Below are 20,645 nucleotides of genomic sequence, written 5' to 3' on the forward strand. Positions count from 1 at the left end.
AAGTACAACTGGAAGGTTATCAGGTCTCTATTGTGTATTACTCGTAGTTTATTTTATATATTTATGCATGTGATAAACTATATAATCCTCATTCCATAGCATGTGTTTAAATGCATCTCAATAAATCCTATTATTTTTATGAAGTCCTACATATTAAAAAAATCCTCCAGATATTTTTAGAGATCAATATCTGGACTTGGTTGATCCTACCTGACAATTATAGAGGACAAAGTCAGACGGATTAGCGCCAAGATGAGTGCAATTTTAAAAAGTCAAGTGAGTATCTGACTCTGATTTTCTGTCTTCTAAACATCACTATATGGTCACCCATCAGGATCAGAGTGAAATACGTGCCCTTATTTATTATTCTCATGCTTTATCAAGCATATGCGGACATATCTCAAATGCACGTGATTATTTTGAGCCTTACTAGGAATACTGTCAGACCCTGTAAGAACTAGTTTCAGTGATGTAAGTATCTGTTCTACATGTATTTATTTCTAATGAACATGATCTAGTTTCTAAGGCAGCTTAGAAAAGTTCAAGCAATCTCCAGGAGCTTCTCGTGGTCTTTGGAGTTTTCTTTTTTTTTCTTTTAATTGGGGTATAGTCGTTTTACGATGTTGTGTTAGTTTCTACTGTACAGCGAAGTGGAGTTCCCTGTGCTATACAGCAGGTTCTCATTAGTTATCTATTTTATACATGTTAGTGTATATATGTCAGTGGAGTTTTCAGTATTTGCCTTTTCCTATCAGAATGTGACGTTCCTTAAACAAAGGAACAATGACTACGGTCCAAAGAGAATTCAGCCAAGCAGGGTGACGTCCAGCGTGGGGCAGGAGAAAATATTCTCCCTTTTGTGCAGGCCATTGTTGTGCTTCTAGACCAAAAACACAGCACAGAGGAGACAACAGAGCACACAACTGGCAAAGGTCACATTCAGAAGTGATGACCCATTGTCTGACAGTAGTGCCATTGCTGTAAGTTTTATAAGACACATGGGAATTCTGGTTAGAATATATTACAACTGACAGATTCCTGCAGTACTAGGGTTGCCATGGGGCAAAACTATGGCTTTTACATTTTTGGGAAAGTGATCTTGAGGTTTTGCCAAAATATTTTTTGTTTAATAAGGAGTCCTGAAGCTTCCTATTGAGACCAGCATCTGTGTCAAGCCATTTCTGCAGCTGTTCCTCCACAGATAATCCATTGGTTGCACTTTCATGGTTGATCTTTGGAAGGGTGACCGGGGTAAATTTTCTTCAACAAGCCTCTTGTAATGAATGGTAGCACTTGCTATTCCATTCCCTTCCAACCTTTCCCAAGGGACAGCTAGTCCTAAATTCTCCCAGAGTCACCCCAAAGTCATGCCCCACAGATAAGGCAGGAGTGAAAGCAAATATGGTGGAGAGGACAGAAGAACGAACACTAGTGGAGAGAGAGGCCCGTTGCTGGTATACTCTTGAGTCCTCTTTACCTTGGAAAAGTGGGCTGTGGAAAATAAGTGGGCTGGCTTTGATGACAGTTAGCTAAATTTATAATATACTCTTGCCAATTTTTCATATGGATTTCTGCTCTTGAACAAAGATGATAAAATTTTTTAAATAGTCAAACTAAGAAAATAACATCTTGGTGAATTTTTTTTGAATCATACATTTTATTTTATTTTAAATAACTTTAACTATCTCAGCTGTTAATAAAATAAAAGCAGAAAGAACAGGCTGCCTTTTTTCCAGATTTAATCACAAAATTGTGTCTACAATAATCGACATAACTCGCTTCTTGTCCTTCACCCATCTCATCAAAAATTATTGCATTTTTCCTCAAATTGTATTTTTTGGATTCCTCTGTGAATATACTCATTTTGTCCTCGTTCCTGGAGGCATCTTGGTTTAAATCCATCCTTTAAAAAAGGAGAAGGGGTACATATGTGGAGGCAAAATATTCTCTCGAAGAAAACAGAGTTGCTAGAAGAAGCTGATTGTAAACACAAGCTGCCTGGTTGGGAAGGGGAGGGCTGTTGATTTAGAGACGTGTGACAGCCTTTGGTGGACGGGCACAGGCAAAGCCCCACCGGGCCCTTCTTCCTTGGCAGGGTCAGGACTGAGGCAGCGGAGGCGGAGCTTCATCTTCCTCTTGGAACTCGTTGTTTCGGTTCTCCTCCAAAAGCCTTCATCCAGATAAGAAGCCAATGACTGATCACATCTTCTTTTTTTTTTTTTTTTTTTCTTTTAATTTTATTGCATTTTAATTTATTTATTTATTTATATTTATTTTTGGCTGTGTTGGGTCTTCATTTCTGTGCAAGGGCTTTCTCCAGCTGCGGCGAGCGGGGGCCACTCTTCATCGCGGTGCGCCGGCCTCTCACTGTCGTGGCCTCTCTTGTTGCGGAGCACAGGCTCCAGACGCGCAGGCTCAGTAGTTGTGGCTCACGGGCCCAGTTGCTCCGCGGCATGTGGGATCTTCCCAGACCAGGGCTCGAACCCGTGTCCCCTGCATTGGCAGGCAGATTCTCAACCACTGCGCCACCAGGGAAGCCCGATCACATCTTCTTGAATTTATACTTAAGCAGCTCTTTGCTCCAAATGCACAATGTAAATTATATGTAAAATATAAATTATAAAAGATATTAAATAATAACTATATAAAAAGGGAAGACCAAAATGTCACAATGCTTAAATGTAGGTAAACATCCCGGCAAAAGGGTGAGCAGGTGAAGGGTTTGCTGGGCTCTCAGCCAGAAGCTGTTGGTGGGTGGTGGCCATGTGCCCAGCCCCCGTGAAATCTGAGGGCTTTAACTGCTCCACCTGAGATGGGAAGGAGACCACCAACACCACAAACTTCTTAGAGCCTTAACTCTTGATGACTTTCAGGCCTAGGAAGGTTGCAAAGTAAGGACTCAGCTTCTCATGCAAGCGCTCAGCCAAGCTTCAAGACTGGCTCTGTGATAATTCCTAATGTATTTTCAGTGTCATTAGGAGAGGCAATTTTGAACCACCTTAGCAAGTCCTGTCCTAAAATGAGGTCCCACAGTGTGGTCAGGAAAAAACTGCAAAAACTAGAAAGAGTGGGTGCACACAGAGAGAAAAAGGGAGGAAAGGGATAGGAAAGAGAAAAATAAAAGAAACTAAAAGGAAATCACACTCAAATCAAGCCTGTAAATTATTATTCCAAAATCCATAAAGAAATATAATACCAAGAAAGACAACAAAATAATTACAACAGGAGTTCACTCTGGATAAAATAAGTTTGTTAGGACAGTGCTATGGAATGAATGTGTCCCCTTAAAATTCATATGTTGAAGCCCTAACCCCCCAGTGTCATGGTATTTGGAGGTGGCACATTTGGGAGGTAATTACGTCATGAGGGTAAGGTCCTCATGACGGAACTGATGCCTTTATAAAAAGAAAAAGGGACATAAGATGTGAGGATACAGGGAGAGGGTAGCCATCTACAAGCCAGGAAGAAGATTCTCACTAAGAACTGAATCTGCCAGCACCTTGATCTTGGGACTTCCCAGCCTCCAGAACTGTGAGAAATACATGTTTGTTGTTGAAGCTACCCAGCCTATGGTATTTTGTTATAGCAGCCAAACTGACAAAGATAGGCAGTCTGACCTACTTTTTAAAATAAGCATGTTACTTACTGCCTTTGGGCATTTTCACCTGGAAATCTCATAGGTACTTTAATTGAACTCATATAATCATAAACTCCTCTTGGGATCTGTTTCTTGTCACAGGTTCCCTGTTTCAGTGAGTGACACTACCATTTAGCCAGTTATGGGAAGGAGAACACTGGGTGTCACCCTTCAACCCTCCCTCACGCACAGACCACTCTCTATCAAAAGATAAATGGAATCAACCATTAAGTTCAGTCTAGTACAGCTCCTAAATATCTCCACATTTGCATGATTTTTCCATCTGTACCACCTTAACTTTAGTTCAAGCCACTGTTATTACTTCCCTAGACCACTGCCAAGATCTTCTATCTCTTTTCCTTCCCTTCTAGTGTTTCTCCCACATGGAAATAAAACATTGACCCTAGTTAACTCTGGGGGAAGAGGAAAGGGAGTGGAGTTAGGCAGTGCTCTTCAAGTGTATTTGTGCAATTTCTTACTCTTTAAAAATGAAGATTGAAACAAACATGACATAATAAGATCTGATAAAGTTGTGTGGTTGATTTACAGGAGTATGTTATTGCATTCTCCTTTTTGCTGGGACCTTTGCAATATTTTCCAGTGAAAAAGTGTAAAACTAAAATAACATGATAACAAAATAAAATAAAGTAAAATAAAATAAAATGATTGCTACTACCTGTTTGTAACCTTTTTACTATGGGAATCAACGTGGTAATAAGTTTCTTAACATTTGCTATAAGTATGTTACTTTTTGAACCTAGAAATTCCATCTACAAATTAAAATTTAATGAGATCATTCTTTACATGGGCCCAAAGGTGCTCATCAGAGGATGATGATCAATAAGGAACTGGCTGAGGGAATTTTGTTTTGTCTCGCCAGTGAAATATAATGTATCCACAAAAATGATAGCTATGGAGACTGAATAACACATGGAATGGTACCCATGTTATGATGTTAAAGTGAAAACATGTGTATATGTACATAAATACATCCATATGCACACAACTATATACATCTATGATGAGAAAAAATAATATTGAAAGGCAATGAAGCAAAGTACCAAAGTGCATGTATGTTAGGGTGGTGACCTTAATTTTTCAGTAACATATTTAACTTAGTTTTATAATATAGAAAGTTTTAACTTAAAGGAAATAAAAATACATCATTGAATGATTCAGTGTTTCAGGCAGTCTTCCATCTTTATATTTAGCAGTGAGTGTCTTATGTGAATATTAGCATTTCATTCTCTATGTCTGAGAGCGTGAAGGTAGATATGCTGTCATCCTTCTCTGCCAGAATTAAGAGAGCTCACTGCCACTCAAATAGATAGCATGGCTGAAATTCAGGTAAGCACATGGGCACTATGATAACTTCTGTTAAGGTTTAATAACCAGAGTGACATTTGCCCAAGTCAGGCAGAGATGCTCCTGAAGGATCAGGCTGTATCAAAGCCAAATGCCCGCTGTTTGGTAAGGCTGTTTCACGTCCTTGCTAAATACGAATATACCTTTATGATCACTGCACAAATCAGCCATTTATATTGTATTTCCCATGCTCTGAAATACTACACAAGCAATGCAAAGGGTTCGGCCCATGCTGAAATAGAAGGGAGGGTGGGGTGGATAATCTCGTGTTTCTCTGAGAAGGCCCTGCTCAGGCAGGACTGGATGAGTTTCTCTCCGTGGTGTCCTGGAATAAATGATTTAAACTTAAAGCTTAAACCTGTACGTCACTGCAAAAAAAAGAACAAAAGGGATGCAAAATCGAAAAAGTATTTGTTAACTACAGTCCCGATGACTTCACTTTCCTCCCAACTTCTCCTCAGGGAAACATTTTTCACCAACTTATTTTCTGCTTAAATTGCTTTTGCTTCTCAGCAAAAAGATCCCAGCCCTCCTGGGCAGCAGTGGGAAGAGCAGGGCTGACTCTTACTGATGCTCTTTACGGCTGCTGCCAGATGTGACCTAGACAGATTTCCAGAGGTTTAGGATTTTCAAAATGTCACACATTTTGAAATGAACATATGATTCCTGTGATTTCTAAAAGTGAGCTGTTGGTTTTCTATACTGAAGGAGGGAAAGAAAGAAATTAGTAATACAAAAATTGTTTACAAGGCTGATGGGCCACGACTCAATGTCTGTCCCTGGACCTCTTTCCACGACTACCTCCTGGGGGGTGGGGGTGGGCCGGTGGAAGAAGCAAGTGAACAAATGGAGCAAAGTACACGAGAGGGAAGCCAGGGGGGAGGAGGCTGTGTTCTCCTGACCCTTTCTCTCCATCACTTTGATTCCCTTTGCTATATTGCTGATTCTGGCACTTCAGCCAATAGCTGCCCTAGCTTTATAGGCAGCAGTAACAATAGAGGCAGAAAGTTCCCGAACAGACTTGGACGGGATCCAAAAGGAGAAAGCGAGGCAGAGTCTACTATTAAAGCCCCCAAATGAGCAAAGAGCCCCAAGTACCAGAACAGCCCCAACCCCTGCCCCCAGAGGCCCCAGAAATGTTCATCTAGCACTGCGGCCACCAAGAGTCCGCACTCTACAAACACATACTCCTTTACAGTTCCCAGCCTCTCTCTGCAGCTGGATTGTGCCCACAGGGCTGAGGCCAACCAATGAAACATGAGCAGAAGTGGTTTGCGTCACTCCAGGCCAAGGCCGTCACAAGGGCCAGTCTGTCTCTTCAATTTCTCCCTTCCCCTGTGGGGCGATTTCAGATGTCTCAGCTACAAGACGAAGCAGGGCCATCTAATCTGTGCCAGATTTAGACTGGGTTAAAAATAAACCTTCATTGTGTTCTTAAGATTTTGATTTCTTTGTTACCATAGCAGAACTTGTCCCATCCTGACATACTTGACAGCAAGGAACCTCTCCAATGCTTGATTTATGAGAGAAAACTGTTTTTCTTGTAGCTATGAAAAACTGGTAAATTGGAGATAGAAGAAGAACACTGGGCTAGGAATTAGGAGAGACGGATATGGTCTGGATTTGGCCGTGATTTAAAGGATACCTCTGGTGGGTGGTTTGACTTTTGTGGTCCTCAGGTCCTCAACCAGAGAAGTTATAAACCTTTCTGGTCTGCTTTTTAAAAAAAGATATGTAACCCTTTCTTCAAACAAAACCTTTCATGAAGGACAGTATGTAAAACTGATAAAAGAAAAAGTGCCTCTTTCTTTAGACCATGACCAACACATTTACTCCCCAAAGAGGCCCCTGGGCCATCTTTGTGGAACCCTGCAGACCTAGGGGCGAGAGTGCAAACTGCTGGCTTAAACTTCCTCCATGGCCTATTCTGAAGCTGACGTGGATTCATAGAGAGAGGTGCTGTTCTCACCCGTCCCACACGTTACACTGCACTCTGTCCAGCGGCCATACTGCCAGAAATACACCAGCTTCTCCACGTCATTGTCAAGGCCATCTTTCCGGATCGTGTACTCATACTTGATGCCAGGGTTAGTCACCTGGAATAGAAGCTAAAGGACAAGAGCAGGGTCATGTCAAACTCTGTTCTGACTTTATACTGCAAACCACAGTCACATAAAAATGCTGTACAATGTCCATCATCTTAAAGTAGTCATGGAGGTGTGCAATGGAATACATACCATTAAATAAATACCTCTACTTCCACCTGCATGTCTACATATGTCTATAGTTAATCTGCTCCTATTCTATTATTTTTTGACTGAATTCTCATGGGTATTCATGGGAGGCCTAATCATATGGGAATTACTCTGAGGGAATGACCAGAGTGTCCTTTCCAACAATAGGCTGGTAGGTCACCTTGTGCCCTTGTGTACTTACTAACTTTGTGGTTATGGGTAAGCTACTTAATCTCTTTGCGCCTTACTTTCCCCATCTACAAAGTGAGGATAATCATAGCATGACTAATAGGGTGCTTTTAAGGGTTAAACAAACAAAAGTAATGTGACTAGATATGATTAGATCGGTGTCTGGCATACAGCTAGCACTCAGTAAACAGTAACTTTTGTTGCCGTTGTTGTTGCTTTATGGTGCCCTTCTCTAGCTCTCAGGCTGATTAGTTTTCTTGAAAGCATATAGTTCTGGGATTAAAATGGTCATGGGTTTTAGCCAAGGCATAAAATTGGAGACAGAGTTTGGGACCTTCCCCTCACTTCCCTCTCCTGCAGGCAATCTACTTACCACATGTTTGAAATGGATTAATCGCACACTTAGAGGATTAATCTCACACTTGGTTGCTCCATGGGGTGGGCCTATAAGATGTAAGGTCTCCTGACATTTGTGGATCATAGCTGTCAAGCATTGACCTCCAGCTTCTGTGAATGCTCTGATCTCTGGCTCTGAAATGACTTCCTTCTAACTTCTGAATATAGTTAGATGTGACTGTCTTGGGCCATCCATCATCCCCAACCTGCCTTGGTCTGCTGGTATAATTACCCCACTCCTTTTCTACAGTTCTTTGCTAGTATGAAAGACAAATCACTTGTGCCTTTGAAGAGCACATGCTACATCTTAACCCCTCTCTCCTCCAAGAGTTTCACGAAGTCAAACCTTTTGCCTGAGGACAACCACATGATAACATGTGAAAGAACCATGTCAGTTCATCACCACTGCTGGAAAGCTGTTTGGAAACTCATGCCAGGCTGACATAGACTGGTAGCATCCCTTTTATACCTGAGGAACACTCACTCTGAAATGAATAGCCTGTCAACCATACTGGAAACTAAATTCAACAGATGATTTTAGGGCCCATGGCATTTCATCACAAGGGTTTTGCCAATTTTAGGCAATAAAGGATTAGCAGCATAAACTAATATCTCACTTCCCTCCCTGTTGCTTGCTAAAAGAAGGTTTAAGGATTCTTAATGAATATCCCCTAGCAAACACCTTGGAAAAGAAAATTAGAAAGATCCTAACTAGTGCACATGTCAGCAGTTTCCTTTGCTTCTGTGTTACCTGGATCCACACTGACTCATTCGTGGGACCTGTGGCCATCAGTTTCTCCAGGTCTCCTTTCCTGTCATATTGAAAGACGGTCCCTGCCAGCTTGTAGTTCCCATTCCACTGGATAATAAATCCTCCATTGAGGTAATATTTTTCAGGGTCTTCACTCCTGATGGCCAGAAAGTTTCCAGCTCCCTCAACCTCCATTACCCGTATGTCCCTGGCTCCTTTTGGAATCAGCCCGATGTCAACATAACCTAAGGAGAGAAGAGAGGCATGCAAGCTTAGCTGAACACAGTCTGTTTCTGACTCATCATCCATCCTCTTCCCAGCATCTCCATCAGTTAGTGCCTTTGCCTTCCTGCTGGGTGGTTACTGGGACTGGCACATGCACTAATTACGGGGAACTTTAAAAGCTTGGCCAAGAGTAGAATTCTCAGGAGCCTTGTGACTCACTATGTAATCAGTTTTATGAGAAGAGAGGTGAAATAAATGCAGATTGAACTCTGAACCTTTTGTGGTTGATCCAGCATTTATTTTTCTGTGATTTTCTGTTGATAGTTCAAAATGGTACAGCCCCTAGCCAGCTTCCCATTAGCATTTCTGCTTCCGCATTTGTTGCTACTATCAGATTAATCTCCCTGAACATTGCAGGGGCTACATCCTTTCGCTCATCCTCATTGCCTGAAAATTAAAGACAGACTCTTAGAAGTAATTTAATCATAGCTTAAATTCATTAAGAGAGTTCTGGAGGGAATCTTGGATTGATTGCCACCTGGCGCTCTTGAATACAGCTTGTGATGAGAAACTCAGCTCTGAGCACAGCTTTTTATATTGCTGGACAATTATATTCATTAGAAAGGTTTTTTTTTCACATTTTTTCTTATGTTTTGATGAAATATAAACTTATGTTGTTCTCATGTGTTCTAGTCCAACATTTTGAAAAAGCACAGAGGACATCTACTTAAAGACCATGATCAATTCTAGCTACAGTCTTATCCTTGCTTATTGGTTGTTACGGTAGGAGACCTACTGGGGAGAAATGGAATGAACACATAATGGCTTCCTCTCTTTGCCAGACTCTAGGCTAAGCCCTTTATGCATTCATCCTGTTTATGCTTCAAAAGAACGATCATCTCATAGCTGTGATAGAATGGAAAGACGTTGGTGATGGCATTGGGCAAGGAGTACTGGGGCATGGGAGTCAGACATCCGATTCTAGTTTCTGCATTGCCACGGACGAGCTCCATGATGTCCATTGACTTATTTAACTTCTTTGAATATCATCTGCACAATGAAGGACGTTGAATGAGATGAGAGCTTGAATGAGATGATGTCTGACATCCCTCCCAGCTCTGCTAATCGATTATTTTGTCCTTTTCTAAGCTAAATTTTCTCTGTTCCTTTACCTTTTCCATACAAAACTTGATTTTAAGACCTTGATCCTTTTCCACTGGATATACACTAAGTTTTTTTTGACTAACAAACCAACCCTCATCTCTCTCACCTAAAAGTGCCCTGACTGCTCTCTTTCCCTCAGACATTAACATAGCATGGGATCCTGGGAGTTAAAACCCACGTCTTGCCAGCAGGAATGATTTACTCAGAAGCTGGGTACAGGCCACAACCTCAGCTCTATTTTTTCAAACTGGCAGCTCCCATCCAAAGGAAGTGAAGTATGGGGCCTGAAGTACTTGATTAAATTCCTTTGGGCCCTCACACACTTGCCTGAGACAGCTGATTGAGACTATTAAGTTACAACTAGCTCAGGGAAAATATTTAATCACATGTAATTGAGGGTGATGCAATTGTTTAAAATGCCTTTGGAGCATTGCTCCCTGCAGCATAGCAGAGCTCCTCATAGCAGAGCTCACGCATAAAGTCAACTAGCATTAAAGAATATGGCAACCACCATATCCCTTGTTTAAAAACAAACAAAAAACCAAACCCAAACAAAAAACGGTGAGAACTAGATGAGAAAAAAACCCAAAAGAGTTTGCCTTTTATCTTCCACTTAAGAAAATCTAAAATTAGAAATATTTATTTTGTGTAGATTCTGTCTTATCAAAAGGCGAAGTACATCAAATTTAAAATAAAAGCTTTCATTGAATATAATTGCTGCTTCTGAACAGTTTGTAGAAAGAAGATGTAAACTGAGGCAGATCTAGCCATGAGCAAAAGCAATACATATTTGTAATATATTTTTGCAAAAGAATGCCTAAGAGGAACCCAAAAGATAAAATTGTGGTGTTTGGAGTCGAAAAGAACCATAACATAGCCACCAGACTCCTTTACACATGACAAAATAACCCACAATAGAGAGGAGTATAAAATGAAAAAGTAAAAGTTTCCATTTCCCTCCACCCAGAGTCCTATGTCCCAAAGATAATTACAGTTAACAGTTTCTTGGATTCTCTTCCAAAACCTTTCTTTGCATGTATAAACACACATACACATACCTTTTTAAACAAGTGAGATCATACTATGTGAACTATTTTAACTATTGCTTTTTAAATTTAATATACCTTACATATCTTTCCACATTTTTTTTAGCATTTCAACAACTGCCAAAATGACATAAACCCATTTATTTAATCAGCCAACTGTTAATGGACATTTAGGTGGAAGGGAATGACCATCAATCTCTTTATCTATAAAATGAGGAAACTGAGTTCCCAAGAGAGTAAGAAATCTATGCCACACCACACGGCCACACACACACACAACACACACACACACACACACACACACCCCTATAACCAGGCTTTGCTAACCAACTCCTAATACAGCGTTTTTAATGAAAAAATGTGATTGGTAGAACAGAGATGAAAAAAATCCCCTTGAATGTCTCATCCTCATGGGTCTTCTTTACAGAAATGAGAATCATATTAAAAAGTTGTAGGGGGTGAAGGGTTATTGAGATATTCATTCTATGTCAAGGTCAGATTTTCAGGGTTGGTAAGAATATCTCCAAAGTATTAAGAACGATGAATATATTCATTCAGTAAATCACTTTTCTTCCATTTTCCTCAGTAAACACGATTCTTTTGCACCAGTATTGGGGGAAGTGGAAAACATAATCTTGACCTCAAAGAAGGAGCCTCTAGGCCCATGGAGACCACCTGGAGAAACCATCCCATTACTGAGTCTTGAACACCTTGAGCTAAAAGAATATTCAGGGCCTTTGAGGATGGAACAGGAGACTGGCCTCACTTCTGAAGACATATCATAAGAGTGACAATGGATTATTGGTGCTAATGTGCATCTTATTCAACTATTCTAAAAAAAGGATTTACCCACTGGCATATTTGGTTTCCAGTCTGTCACTTCAAATAAAAATGTGTTTATAAAGAGGTCATACTATTAACCCAGGCAATTTAACTACAACTACCAGCTTGTCTTTTTTTTTACGATTTGTGCTGTCAGTGTGTGGCAAGCAAGACAGTCCTCACTGCAGGCCAAGATGCCATGGTTTCTGTGAGGGGGCTCCTGGGAAAGACAGATTCATCTTCTGAAGCCTGGCTTGACAGCAGTGACACATTGCTGTCTGGTTCAGATCCAAAACTGCATTTGACCTGCTCACAAATCACAGTGAGGAAGAGCTACGTACAAATACATTCGCCAGGCAGATGTACTGAGAATGAAACTGCCCTGGATTTGGAGTTTTAGCCTCAATTATTTCAAAAGAGGGTTGTAAGGGGCCTGGAGTCTTGGAACACACTGTGAGCAACCATAATCCTCTTGCTAGAAACCAGTGGAAACATAGCAGAGGGAATAGACACCGACAGGGGCTTCCTGACCCTAAATGCTTCCTCACAGCCCTAAGCCCTGGAGGTCTTTCAACTCTTTTGATGGCAAAACTCCTGTGTAAAGTGTCCAGTCACTCTCCCTACCCCTTCCAACCCAAGGTTTCCTGGAAAGCATGACATAGGACAGTCTCCAAGTAAGGTGGTATTTTGGTAAACATGGTTTCAAGAAAGCCATGTCCTCTCTTATCATTATGTCCTCCCTTCTGCCTCTGATTCTGTCTCTGGAATGTTTTCTTATATGATTCTCATCCCCTTTACATGAACTTCTTTAGTCCAGGCCCTTATCTCCTGAACCTGGGTTAATGTTTGGGTTCCCAGCACTGGGCTCTCCTATTTCGGGCAATTTTGTATGTTGCTGGCAAACCAGTCTTTCTATGACACTGACCTCCTCACGTCATTCACCCTCCCTAAAATCTTAGAAAGGTCCCTATTCTCTCTTGAATCTACAGCAAAGAAATTGAACCTTGCGGAACAGCCTAGGAGCAACTTTGAGTCATGAAGCTGTATCATTTCTTCCTAAAAGTGTCTCATGTCCCACTGCCCAGACTTGTATAGACCCTACACCCACACTGCGGCCACAGCCCTCCGACCTGTGCTGTGAGTGTTCCTAATGGGTTCCATTCATTCATGATCATTTTCATTTTGTCACAGAGCCTAGGGAGCCGCCAGCAAAAGTCCAGAACATGCCTCATTATGGGATTAAGATGGTAATTTTAGCATAATTTGTAATTGTTGTCAATTCCTAACTCTATATGAATTTAATCTTTTGACCATAAAGATCAATGGCAGAGCCTAGGGAGCTACAGCCGGAAGAACTAAGCACATAAACACACAGAATCAATAAGTAGATGGGATCCAGGTGGTCAGGTACCTACATAATTCCAGGCAGCTGCTGCTTTACTCCATTTCAGGAATCTCCTATTCTAAAGATATGGATACTGGCCTCAAGAGTTGAAGAACAGGGACATTCTGTGTCTTTCCTCTGCTTTTTAGATTATAGATTTTTTTTTTCAACATGCTGAATTGTAAAAGTGAAAAACTGTATGTGAGGTATATCAGACAGTGGAAATTGAATTAACTTCTGGTGCCAAAAGACTTAAAATTACTATGTGCATCAAATCTACTCAATAGATATACAAACGTATCATTTAAAATGTAAAATTAAAGGTGAATTTTATATGGTAACTGTTCTAGTTCCATAAAAAGATTTCAAACAAAAGTTGAGCACATTCTGGTTATGATTAAATAAAAGAGGTAGGAATCAAGGCTGGTGGTTTGGGCACTGAGTTAAGTGACACAATTAGTCGTAGGAGAGTTCCAGAATGCTCAGAGAATGTGGCCCCTTGTTCCCAGCATCAAAACAAAGCAGGCCATTGTGAATAAGACCAGGACTTGACTCAGTGGTCAGAGGGCCTGGCATTGGTGAGGTCTAGAGAAGCCAATCAAGGCCAGAGGAGTCTAGAGTGGTAGTTTTAGGAAGTCAATGGATTAAGTCCAAATTTGGGGGATGTGTGCTAGGGAAAAACAGGTCATTTAATGACCACACTCGATACTCAGGGGCATACTTAGTAACTTCATCCCGGGTGTTAAGCAAGTCTAAGAAGGGAGGTGCCCCACTATATCTGACTTCCACCCTAGGCATCACCCCAGCCCCAGCGTGGGATACTGCCCCATCCCCTCTGGCTCTAGCTGGGTGGTGCACCCTGGCCACCGTATTTCCAGCACCTGCATTCCTTGGAATTTAGAGAATTAACAACCAGATCCCCCCACCTCCCCAAAGCAGCGCCAAGCAATGACTAATGGGAGCTGGTGTGTGCTGTCTCAACGCCTTCCCTCCTGGGCGGGAAAACTTTGGAAGTACAACTTCTACACTGGCTCCTATATAATAACTGGCTTAATGACACTCCCTTTCTGGCTGCCTTCCTTTCTCTGTTTCACTTCCTCCAGTGCCCTACTGGTGTTTCCCAGGATTCTCCGACCTCCAAACAAATGCATGGTACCTGAATTCTTGTCTCAGGGTATTTCTTGGGAGGAGGGGACGAGGGGGACTAAACTAAGATGCTCTGAGTTGTCTTCATCATCTCCAGGCCTAACTTAGCCTCCTCCCAAGACGCCTTCAGCAACTGCTGGTGCCAAGGGATCATGGGAACTGTCTTTACTGAAGACAGTCTGCAGGGTCACAGCTGATCTGGGATGAGGATGGGCTCTCTATGCCCTGAGGATTATCAGCAGCCCAAAGCTGCACAAGGAAGAAACCTCGAAAAAGGTAATCATGGGAAAGGAGTAGTGCGATGTGAGTAAGGAGGGCATGTTAGGTGGGAGAAGCCACCTGGAGAGCCTTAAGGCACCACTGGCTGGGACCCCCTTACAGGGAGGAACTGGGAATAAGAGCAAATTGAAGCAACCCTGCCTTGCCTCTCCTCTGGTCCTGAAGCTACACCCCGACGCTTCTGCCTTTAAACCCACTGTCGGCTTCTCTCCCCTCAGTTACAGAACTTGCTCCTATGTCTGCATCCTCCTCAGCCAGCTTTTCATCTCTTCTCTCCCCCATGTCTCGGTCCATTGGCCTTCAGCCCTGGATCCTCTCCAGGGATCACACTCTTAAACCTGGTCTTGTGCACAGCCACTAAACCATCTTAGATCCCTAGTGCAACGTGATGCTTCCTGTAATTGCTTAGCATTCAACCCCTTTCCTAAAACTGCCAAGGAACCTTTATCCCTTTGTAGTGAAGGCTATACCCATTTTGAATTCTGTGAAAGTCACAAGCTGCTTAAAAAGAGTAACACTCCATCTTGACCTTCATTCTCAGTCCCCTGCCACTTCAATTATTTATTTGTTTATTACCAGATCCTTCTTTCTGTTGAAACACCTTCTTCACGGTCTGACAGGCTGAGCCATCCCCAAGGCACACACCACAGCGATCCTCCGTGGCGTTGGAATCGATCTCATAGTCACAGCCGACCATCTGCGGGGAAGAGAGGTTGAGGACGAATGACACAGGCAGGAGAGGCCACACCTGCCCTGGACTTTTGAGTCCTCCTTCCCCCCCTTTGCTCTGGATGAGATTGTGGCAGGGGGCAGATACAAGATAAATGTTTCCTCTTCCTCGTGGTGGCCAGAAGAATACCCAAAGCACCCACTGATGGTAAAGGAAATACTTGCTTTGAGGGGAAAGAGGTACACACTGAATGCATCTGCAATTTCCCCTGAGTGAGAGGCAGAATTGAACACACTTCCAAAAATGGAACCATGAAAATGTCTTGGAATCATTGTCGAGGGAGCAGCAAATCCCTTTCAGATGTGCAAACCTCATGCCCCCTCCTCTCTAATGAGATTCCCAGGGATGATGGAATGACTCCACCTATACTTAGTTGTTCACTCCCTTTACATTCCTCACTGGGGATATTCTCTCTGGTTCCTGTCTGAACTGGCAGCCCTGGGGGAAAACGTGGCTTCATGCTGAGACCATTCCAGCCCGTGAGGCATGAGATCTCGGACCTGCAGACCCATCAGCAGATCCTTTGGAGCCTCCTATGACCCCAGCCCCACCACCTGTCACATGTAGCCGTGTCCCAGCCATCCTGACCTCCTTCCCTCCAGCTGCAGAGGAGGAACTGGTCATTTCTCCCCTGAGCCAGGCCTAACCTTGTTCCTGTGCTCTGGACCTGACCACTTCTCAGTGTTCTGTCCACTGGTCCTCCCAAATCATCATCCTTCCCTCTGCACTGGTTCCTTCTCCTCCACCCACCAATACGGCCAAGCCTTTCCCATACAATTCCCATTCTGGAAAAGGAGAGTAATTAAACTTGGGGTGTTTGGTAGCATCAGATACCAGAGAATCGTTAACACTCAGATGGAAAGTCATGGAAAACACGTGAACTTCCACTGAAGTCCTTTCTTCCTTGTTCCCTTCTACGGCCTATATTCCTTAACCACATTTCAGTGGTAGAAGAAAGAGGAAAAACTACACCATATTATATATTTTTTAAAATTTTTATTTATTTATTTATTTATTTATTTATTTATGGCTGCGTTGGGTCTTCGTTGCTGTGTGCGGGCTTTCTCTAGTTGTGGCGAGCGGGGGCTACTCTCCTTTGCAGTGCGCAGGCTTCTCACTGTGGTGGCTTCTCTTGTTGCGGAGCAGGGGTTCTAGGCATGCGGGCTTCAGTAGCTGTGGCTCGCGGGCTCAGCAGTTGTGGCTCACGGGCTCTAGAGTTCAGGCTCAGTAGTTGTGGCGCATGGGCTTAGTTGCTCTGCGGCATGTGGGATCCTTCCGGACCAGGGCTCGAACTCGTGTTCCCTGCATTGGCAGGCGGATTCTTAACCACTGCGCTACCAGCAAAGTCCCTACACCATATTATATTAATCGGATTTTTCTTTTCTGTTTGGGAAGAAGAATTGTGCCCAGGTAGTTTGTTCTCTCTCTCAAAGATAATTCCCTTTCTTATTTTAAAGCCACCTCAAATCAACTGAAAGGAAGAACCGTTTAGGTCTTTAAATACACCCTCCCTCCACCATCTAAACAGATAATTAAGGCCCACAGACAAAAAATAGCGTCATTACTCAGGTTAACCATGTCTAACTTCCTTTAGATCCAAAGACGGTGCTACTTGACCCAGTTGGGAAAAATAAACTGCTAAGAGATTAAAAAAACTTAACAATGCTAATCACAATGGAAAAGAAATTGTCTGGATGTGTGCCTTCACTGGTTATAAGCAAAATGCCAACCCATCACAAGTGATATGTTTACGTCAAGCTTGAGCATCCTCTAATAAGCTGACCTTTACAAATCCTATTCTCAGTGACCGTCATTCCTCCACGGATTTGGAACCAGCCAGGGAAACATACTTTGCAACATATGGAAGTGTTTAAAAAAAATCTCTACCAAGAGGGGATGGATAAAAAATGCGAAGAAAAAAGGAAAGCAAGCCAGAAAAACAAATACCTTGAGCCCATCTTTCTCCTCCAGCAATATTTGCCTGCATCCCTGGGGGGCAGGGGCGGGAAAGGAAACACACACACCCCAGTAGGCTGGCCCATGGCATAGCGCGTGGTTCTTGTGGAGACTTCACCCTTCTGTTCCTCCATCAGCTGCGCACAGCACAGTCAACACCGAACTGAGTACATAACCGAAGGCCTAGGACGGCAGAAGCCCGTCCTCCTTGCTGTACATAAAATGTAAGGCTCTCAGGGGAAGATGAACAGACATTCCTCTCTTCCACGTCCTGTGCTCTGGCAACAGGGCCACAGCAATACTGTCTTTCTGCCTTCAGCCGGATCAGGGGGGCTCTGATCCAGTATGGCTCTCCTCCGATGCGCCTCTAAGGAGGCCAGATAGCCTCCCAACAGGCTGCATTCTTTTTTAAAAAAAGAAAATCCCTTTAATTTCCTATCATTATTTCTTTCTTTAAAAAAAAGCTTTCTTGGGGGTGTAGCTGATATATAAGATACTACACATATTTAATTTTATAATTTGATGAGTTTGGACTCATACAAACACCGGTGAAACCATTGCCACAATCAAGGCAATAGACATATCTATCAGCTCCAAAAGTTTCCTTGTGTCCCTTTTGTGTATGTGTGTGGTAAGAACACTTACCATGAGACCTACCCTCGTCACAAAATTTTAAGGGCACAATACAGTGTTGTTAACCACAGGCAATACGTTGTACGGCAGAGCTCTAGGACTTATTCATCTTGCATAAATGAAACTTTATACCCGTCGAACAGCAACTCTCCACTGTTCCCTTGACAACTACCATCCTCTTCTCTGCCTCGGTGAGTTAGACTATTTTAGATTCTCATATAAGTGGAATCTTGTAGCATTTATCCTTCTGCGACTGACTTGTTTCACTTAACATAACGTTCTCCAGGCTCACCCACGTTGTCAAAATGTCAAGATTTCCTTCTTTTTTAAAGTTGAGTAATATTCCATGGTATATATATACCACATTTTCTTTATCCATTTGTTGATGAACATCTGGGTTGTTTCCATCCGTATCTTGGCTAGTGAATAATGTTGTTATGAACACGGGAGTACAGATGTCACTTCAAGATCCTGATTTCATTCTCTTGGATACATACCCCAGAACTGGCATTGCTGGGTCATATGGTAAAAATTAAATATTTTTAATTTAATTAAAAAATAAGTATTTTAATTTAATTAAAATAAATATTTTTAATTTTTTGAGGAATCTCCATACTATTTTCCATAGTGGCTGCACCATTGTACATTCCCACCAAGAGTGCACAGGTTTTCAATTTCTCCGCATCCACACCAATACTTGTTATCTTTTATGTTTTGGTAATAGCCATCCTAACAGGTATGAGGTGATATCTCATGAGTTTCACCTGTATTTCTCTATGTTTAATGATGTTGAGCACCTTTTCATATACCTGTTGGCCATCTGTATATCTTCTTTGAAGAAACGTCTATTCAAGTCCTTGGCTCATTTTTTATATCAGGTTATTTGTATTTCTGCTGTTGAGCTGTAGGAGTTTCTCATACATTTTAGATATTAACCCCTTATTGTATATATGGTTTGCAAATATTGTCCCCCATTCTGTAGGTTGCCTCTTTATTCCGATGACTATTTCCTTTCCCGTGCAGAAGTGTATCATCAATTCTTGACCCTGTCATTTGAACTGAAGAGCATCCTATCTTGAGTATTACTTAGAGAAGTCAGGTCCCAGTCTTTCACTAGGCTTTCAGCCCTACATGAGTGAATAAGTAATACGTATTCTTACCAATTCTCATTTCTTCCTTACGAGTTTTACTGTTTTACTTAGTAAATTCTCAAGTAACTGAAGACTGAAATACCAACTGGCGCCTTGACCTAATCCACTTAGAATGTCATCATTTCTTTCTACAGTCCCTTGGCAAAGGTAGAGACTGGAAAAATGCCTGGTTCCAAGAGGAGATTCATTCCCAGCTAATGAAACTTTAGTGTGAAGATAATGCCAGTTATGCTTAACTGAGAAGAACAGGTAAATGATATTGTCCTTTAATAAATGGGACAGCAGCAATAATGCTTTCCTCACCATAAGTTTAAGGGCCAAGAGATAGGATCTGGCCTTCTAGAAAGACATCTGGCCCAGAGAAATTGATTTTGGGGTATTCAGTCAATCACTAAGATGGCCAAAATGGCCTTGAGAGAGAACAAAGAAGGTTCAGGACAGTTTCTGAGAGCAATGAGAAGGCGAGCTAACTTAGGGCAGGTAGGAAGATTGTCAAGTAAGGTTAAGGGTTCGGCTGGGGTTGAAGACATTGACTTTGTAAGGGCACAAATTCACAAAGCTGAATTATTATTTTAAGAAGTGTATAGTAGACTGATTGTAAGAACAAAAAATCATTGTGGTTGGCTTGGTCAGAATCAGGGTCCTGGGGAAAGAGGGTGATGGAAGGCTAAGAGGAGAAATCTAGGGGATGGCTGATGTGCTAGTTCAGGGCATCTAGGCTGTTTGGGGAAGAAATGAAGCCAAAGCTTTGCTGACTGGGAGAAAAGGGACGAGTGAAGGAACTGAAAGTCAAAGAACTGGTTACCAAGAGAAAGGGGTGAGCGAGCTGGATGGTTAGCAGCCTGTCTTAAGACAGCAGGTAAGACTGCAGAGCTGGGGCAGTTGGAAGAGGGGTGGGAATATCTGCTCATATATTTAAAAGCTTACTGCATGTTGTACTTGTGATTAAAAAAGGAAAGGAGAAAATAATTTAACTGTAAATACCACTTTACTTAAAAATCTTGGCCTTGTGTAGATACAGTAAGTAAATGAAATAGTAGAAAAAAATTCAATAAATAGAAAAAAAGCAGCTTAGGAGTTCAGTACAAGTTAAAAAATTGGGGGAGGGGCACAGACAGATACTTCCTAAAACAAATTCAGTTCTGATCAACGTTCAATAATTTCCTCGACAACAAAATCTGCAAATCTAAGATGCCAAAATGTTGGCAAATATCATAATTTCCAAATAGACAGCTAAGTATATGAGTATAAGCAAATACAAGTATTTATATGAATATAAGCAAATATTTTCATATCCACAAAGAAGATGAATTAGACACATATATTTTTTTTCTGATGGTGTAACTTTTTATTTCAATACACGTTCAATTCCCTTTGAAAAAACTGTGGTAAATGAATAAGAAGACTAACAAAAGCTGAAAATAACTACAATCTGGATCTTTAAAAGATAAACTGTATTTAGGCTATTAAGGTAAACTTGATTTGACATATTTTTTTCTGCTTAAAAACTTAACTCAGGGTGGTATAGACAGAAAGT

General features: G+C 41.8%; 1 protein-coding gene across 4 annotated transcripts in view; it reads right to left on the reverse strand.

Moving 5' to 3' along the window:
• The window catches only part of ADAMTS12 (ADAM metallopeptidase with thrombospondin type 1 motif 12), a 404,015-nt gene that overhangs the window by 103,174 nt on the left and 280,196 nt on the right, over window positions 1-20,645 (reverse strand). For all 4 annotated transcript variants that reach the window (XM_061189166.1, XM_061189165.1, XM_061189167.1 and 1 more), the window contains exons 14-16: window positions 15,215-15,335; window positions 8,573-8,817; window positions 6,972-7,110 (exon numbers count right to left, since the gene is read on the reverse strand). In XM_061189166.1, coding sequence (XP_061045149.1) covers window positions 6,972-7,110; window positions 8,573-8,817; window positions 15,215-15,335 — 505 coding nt within the window. The remainder of the gene's footprint in view (window positions 1-6,971; window positions 7,111-8,572; window positions 8,818-15,214; window positions 15,336-20,645) is intronic.

The sequence above is a fragment of the Eubalaena glacialis genome, chromosome 4 (assembly GCF_028564815.1).
Source record: "Eubalaena glacialis isolate mEubGla1 chromosome 4, mEubGla1.1.hap2.+ XY, whole genome shotgun sequence".
Classification (NCBI taxonomy): domain Eukaryota; kingdom Metazoa; phylum Chordata; class Mammalia; order Artiodactyla; family Balaenidae; genus Eubalaena; species Eubalaena glacialis.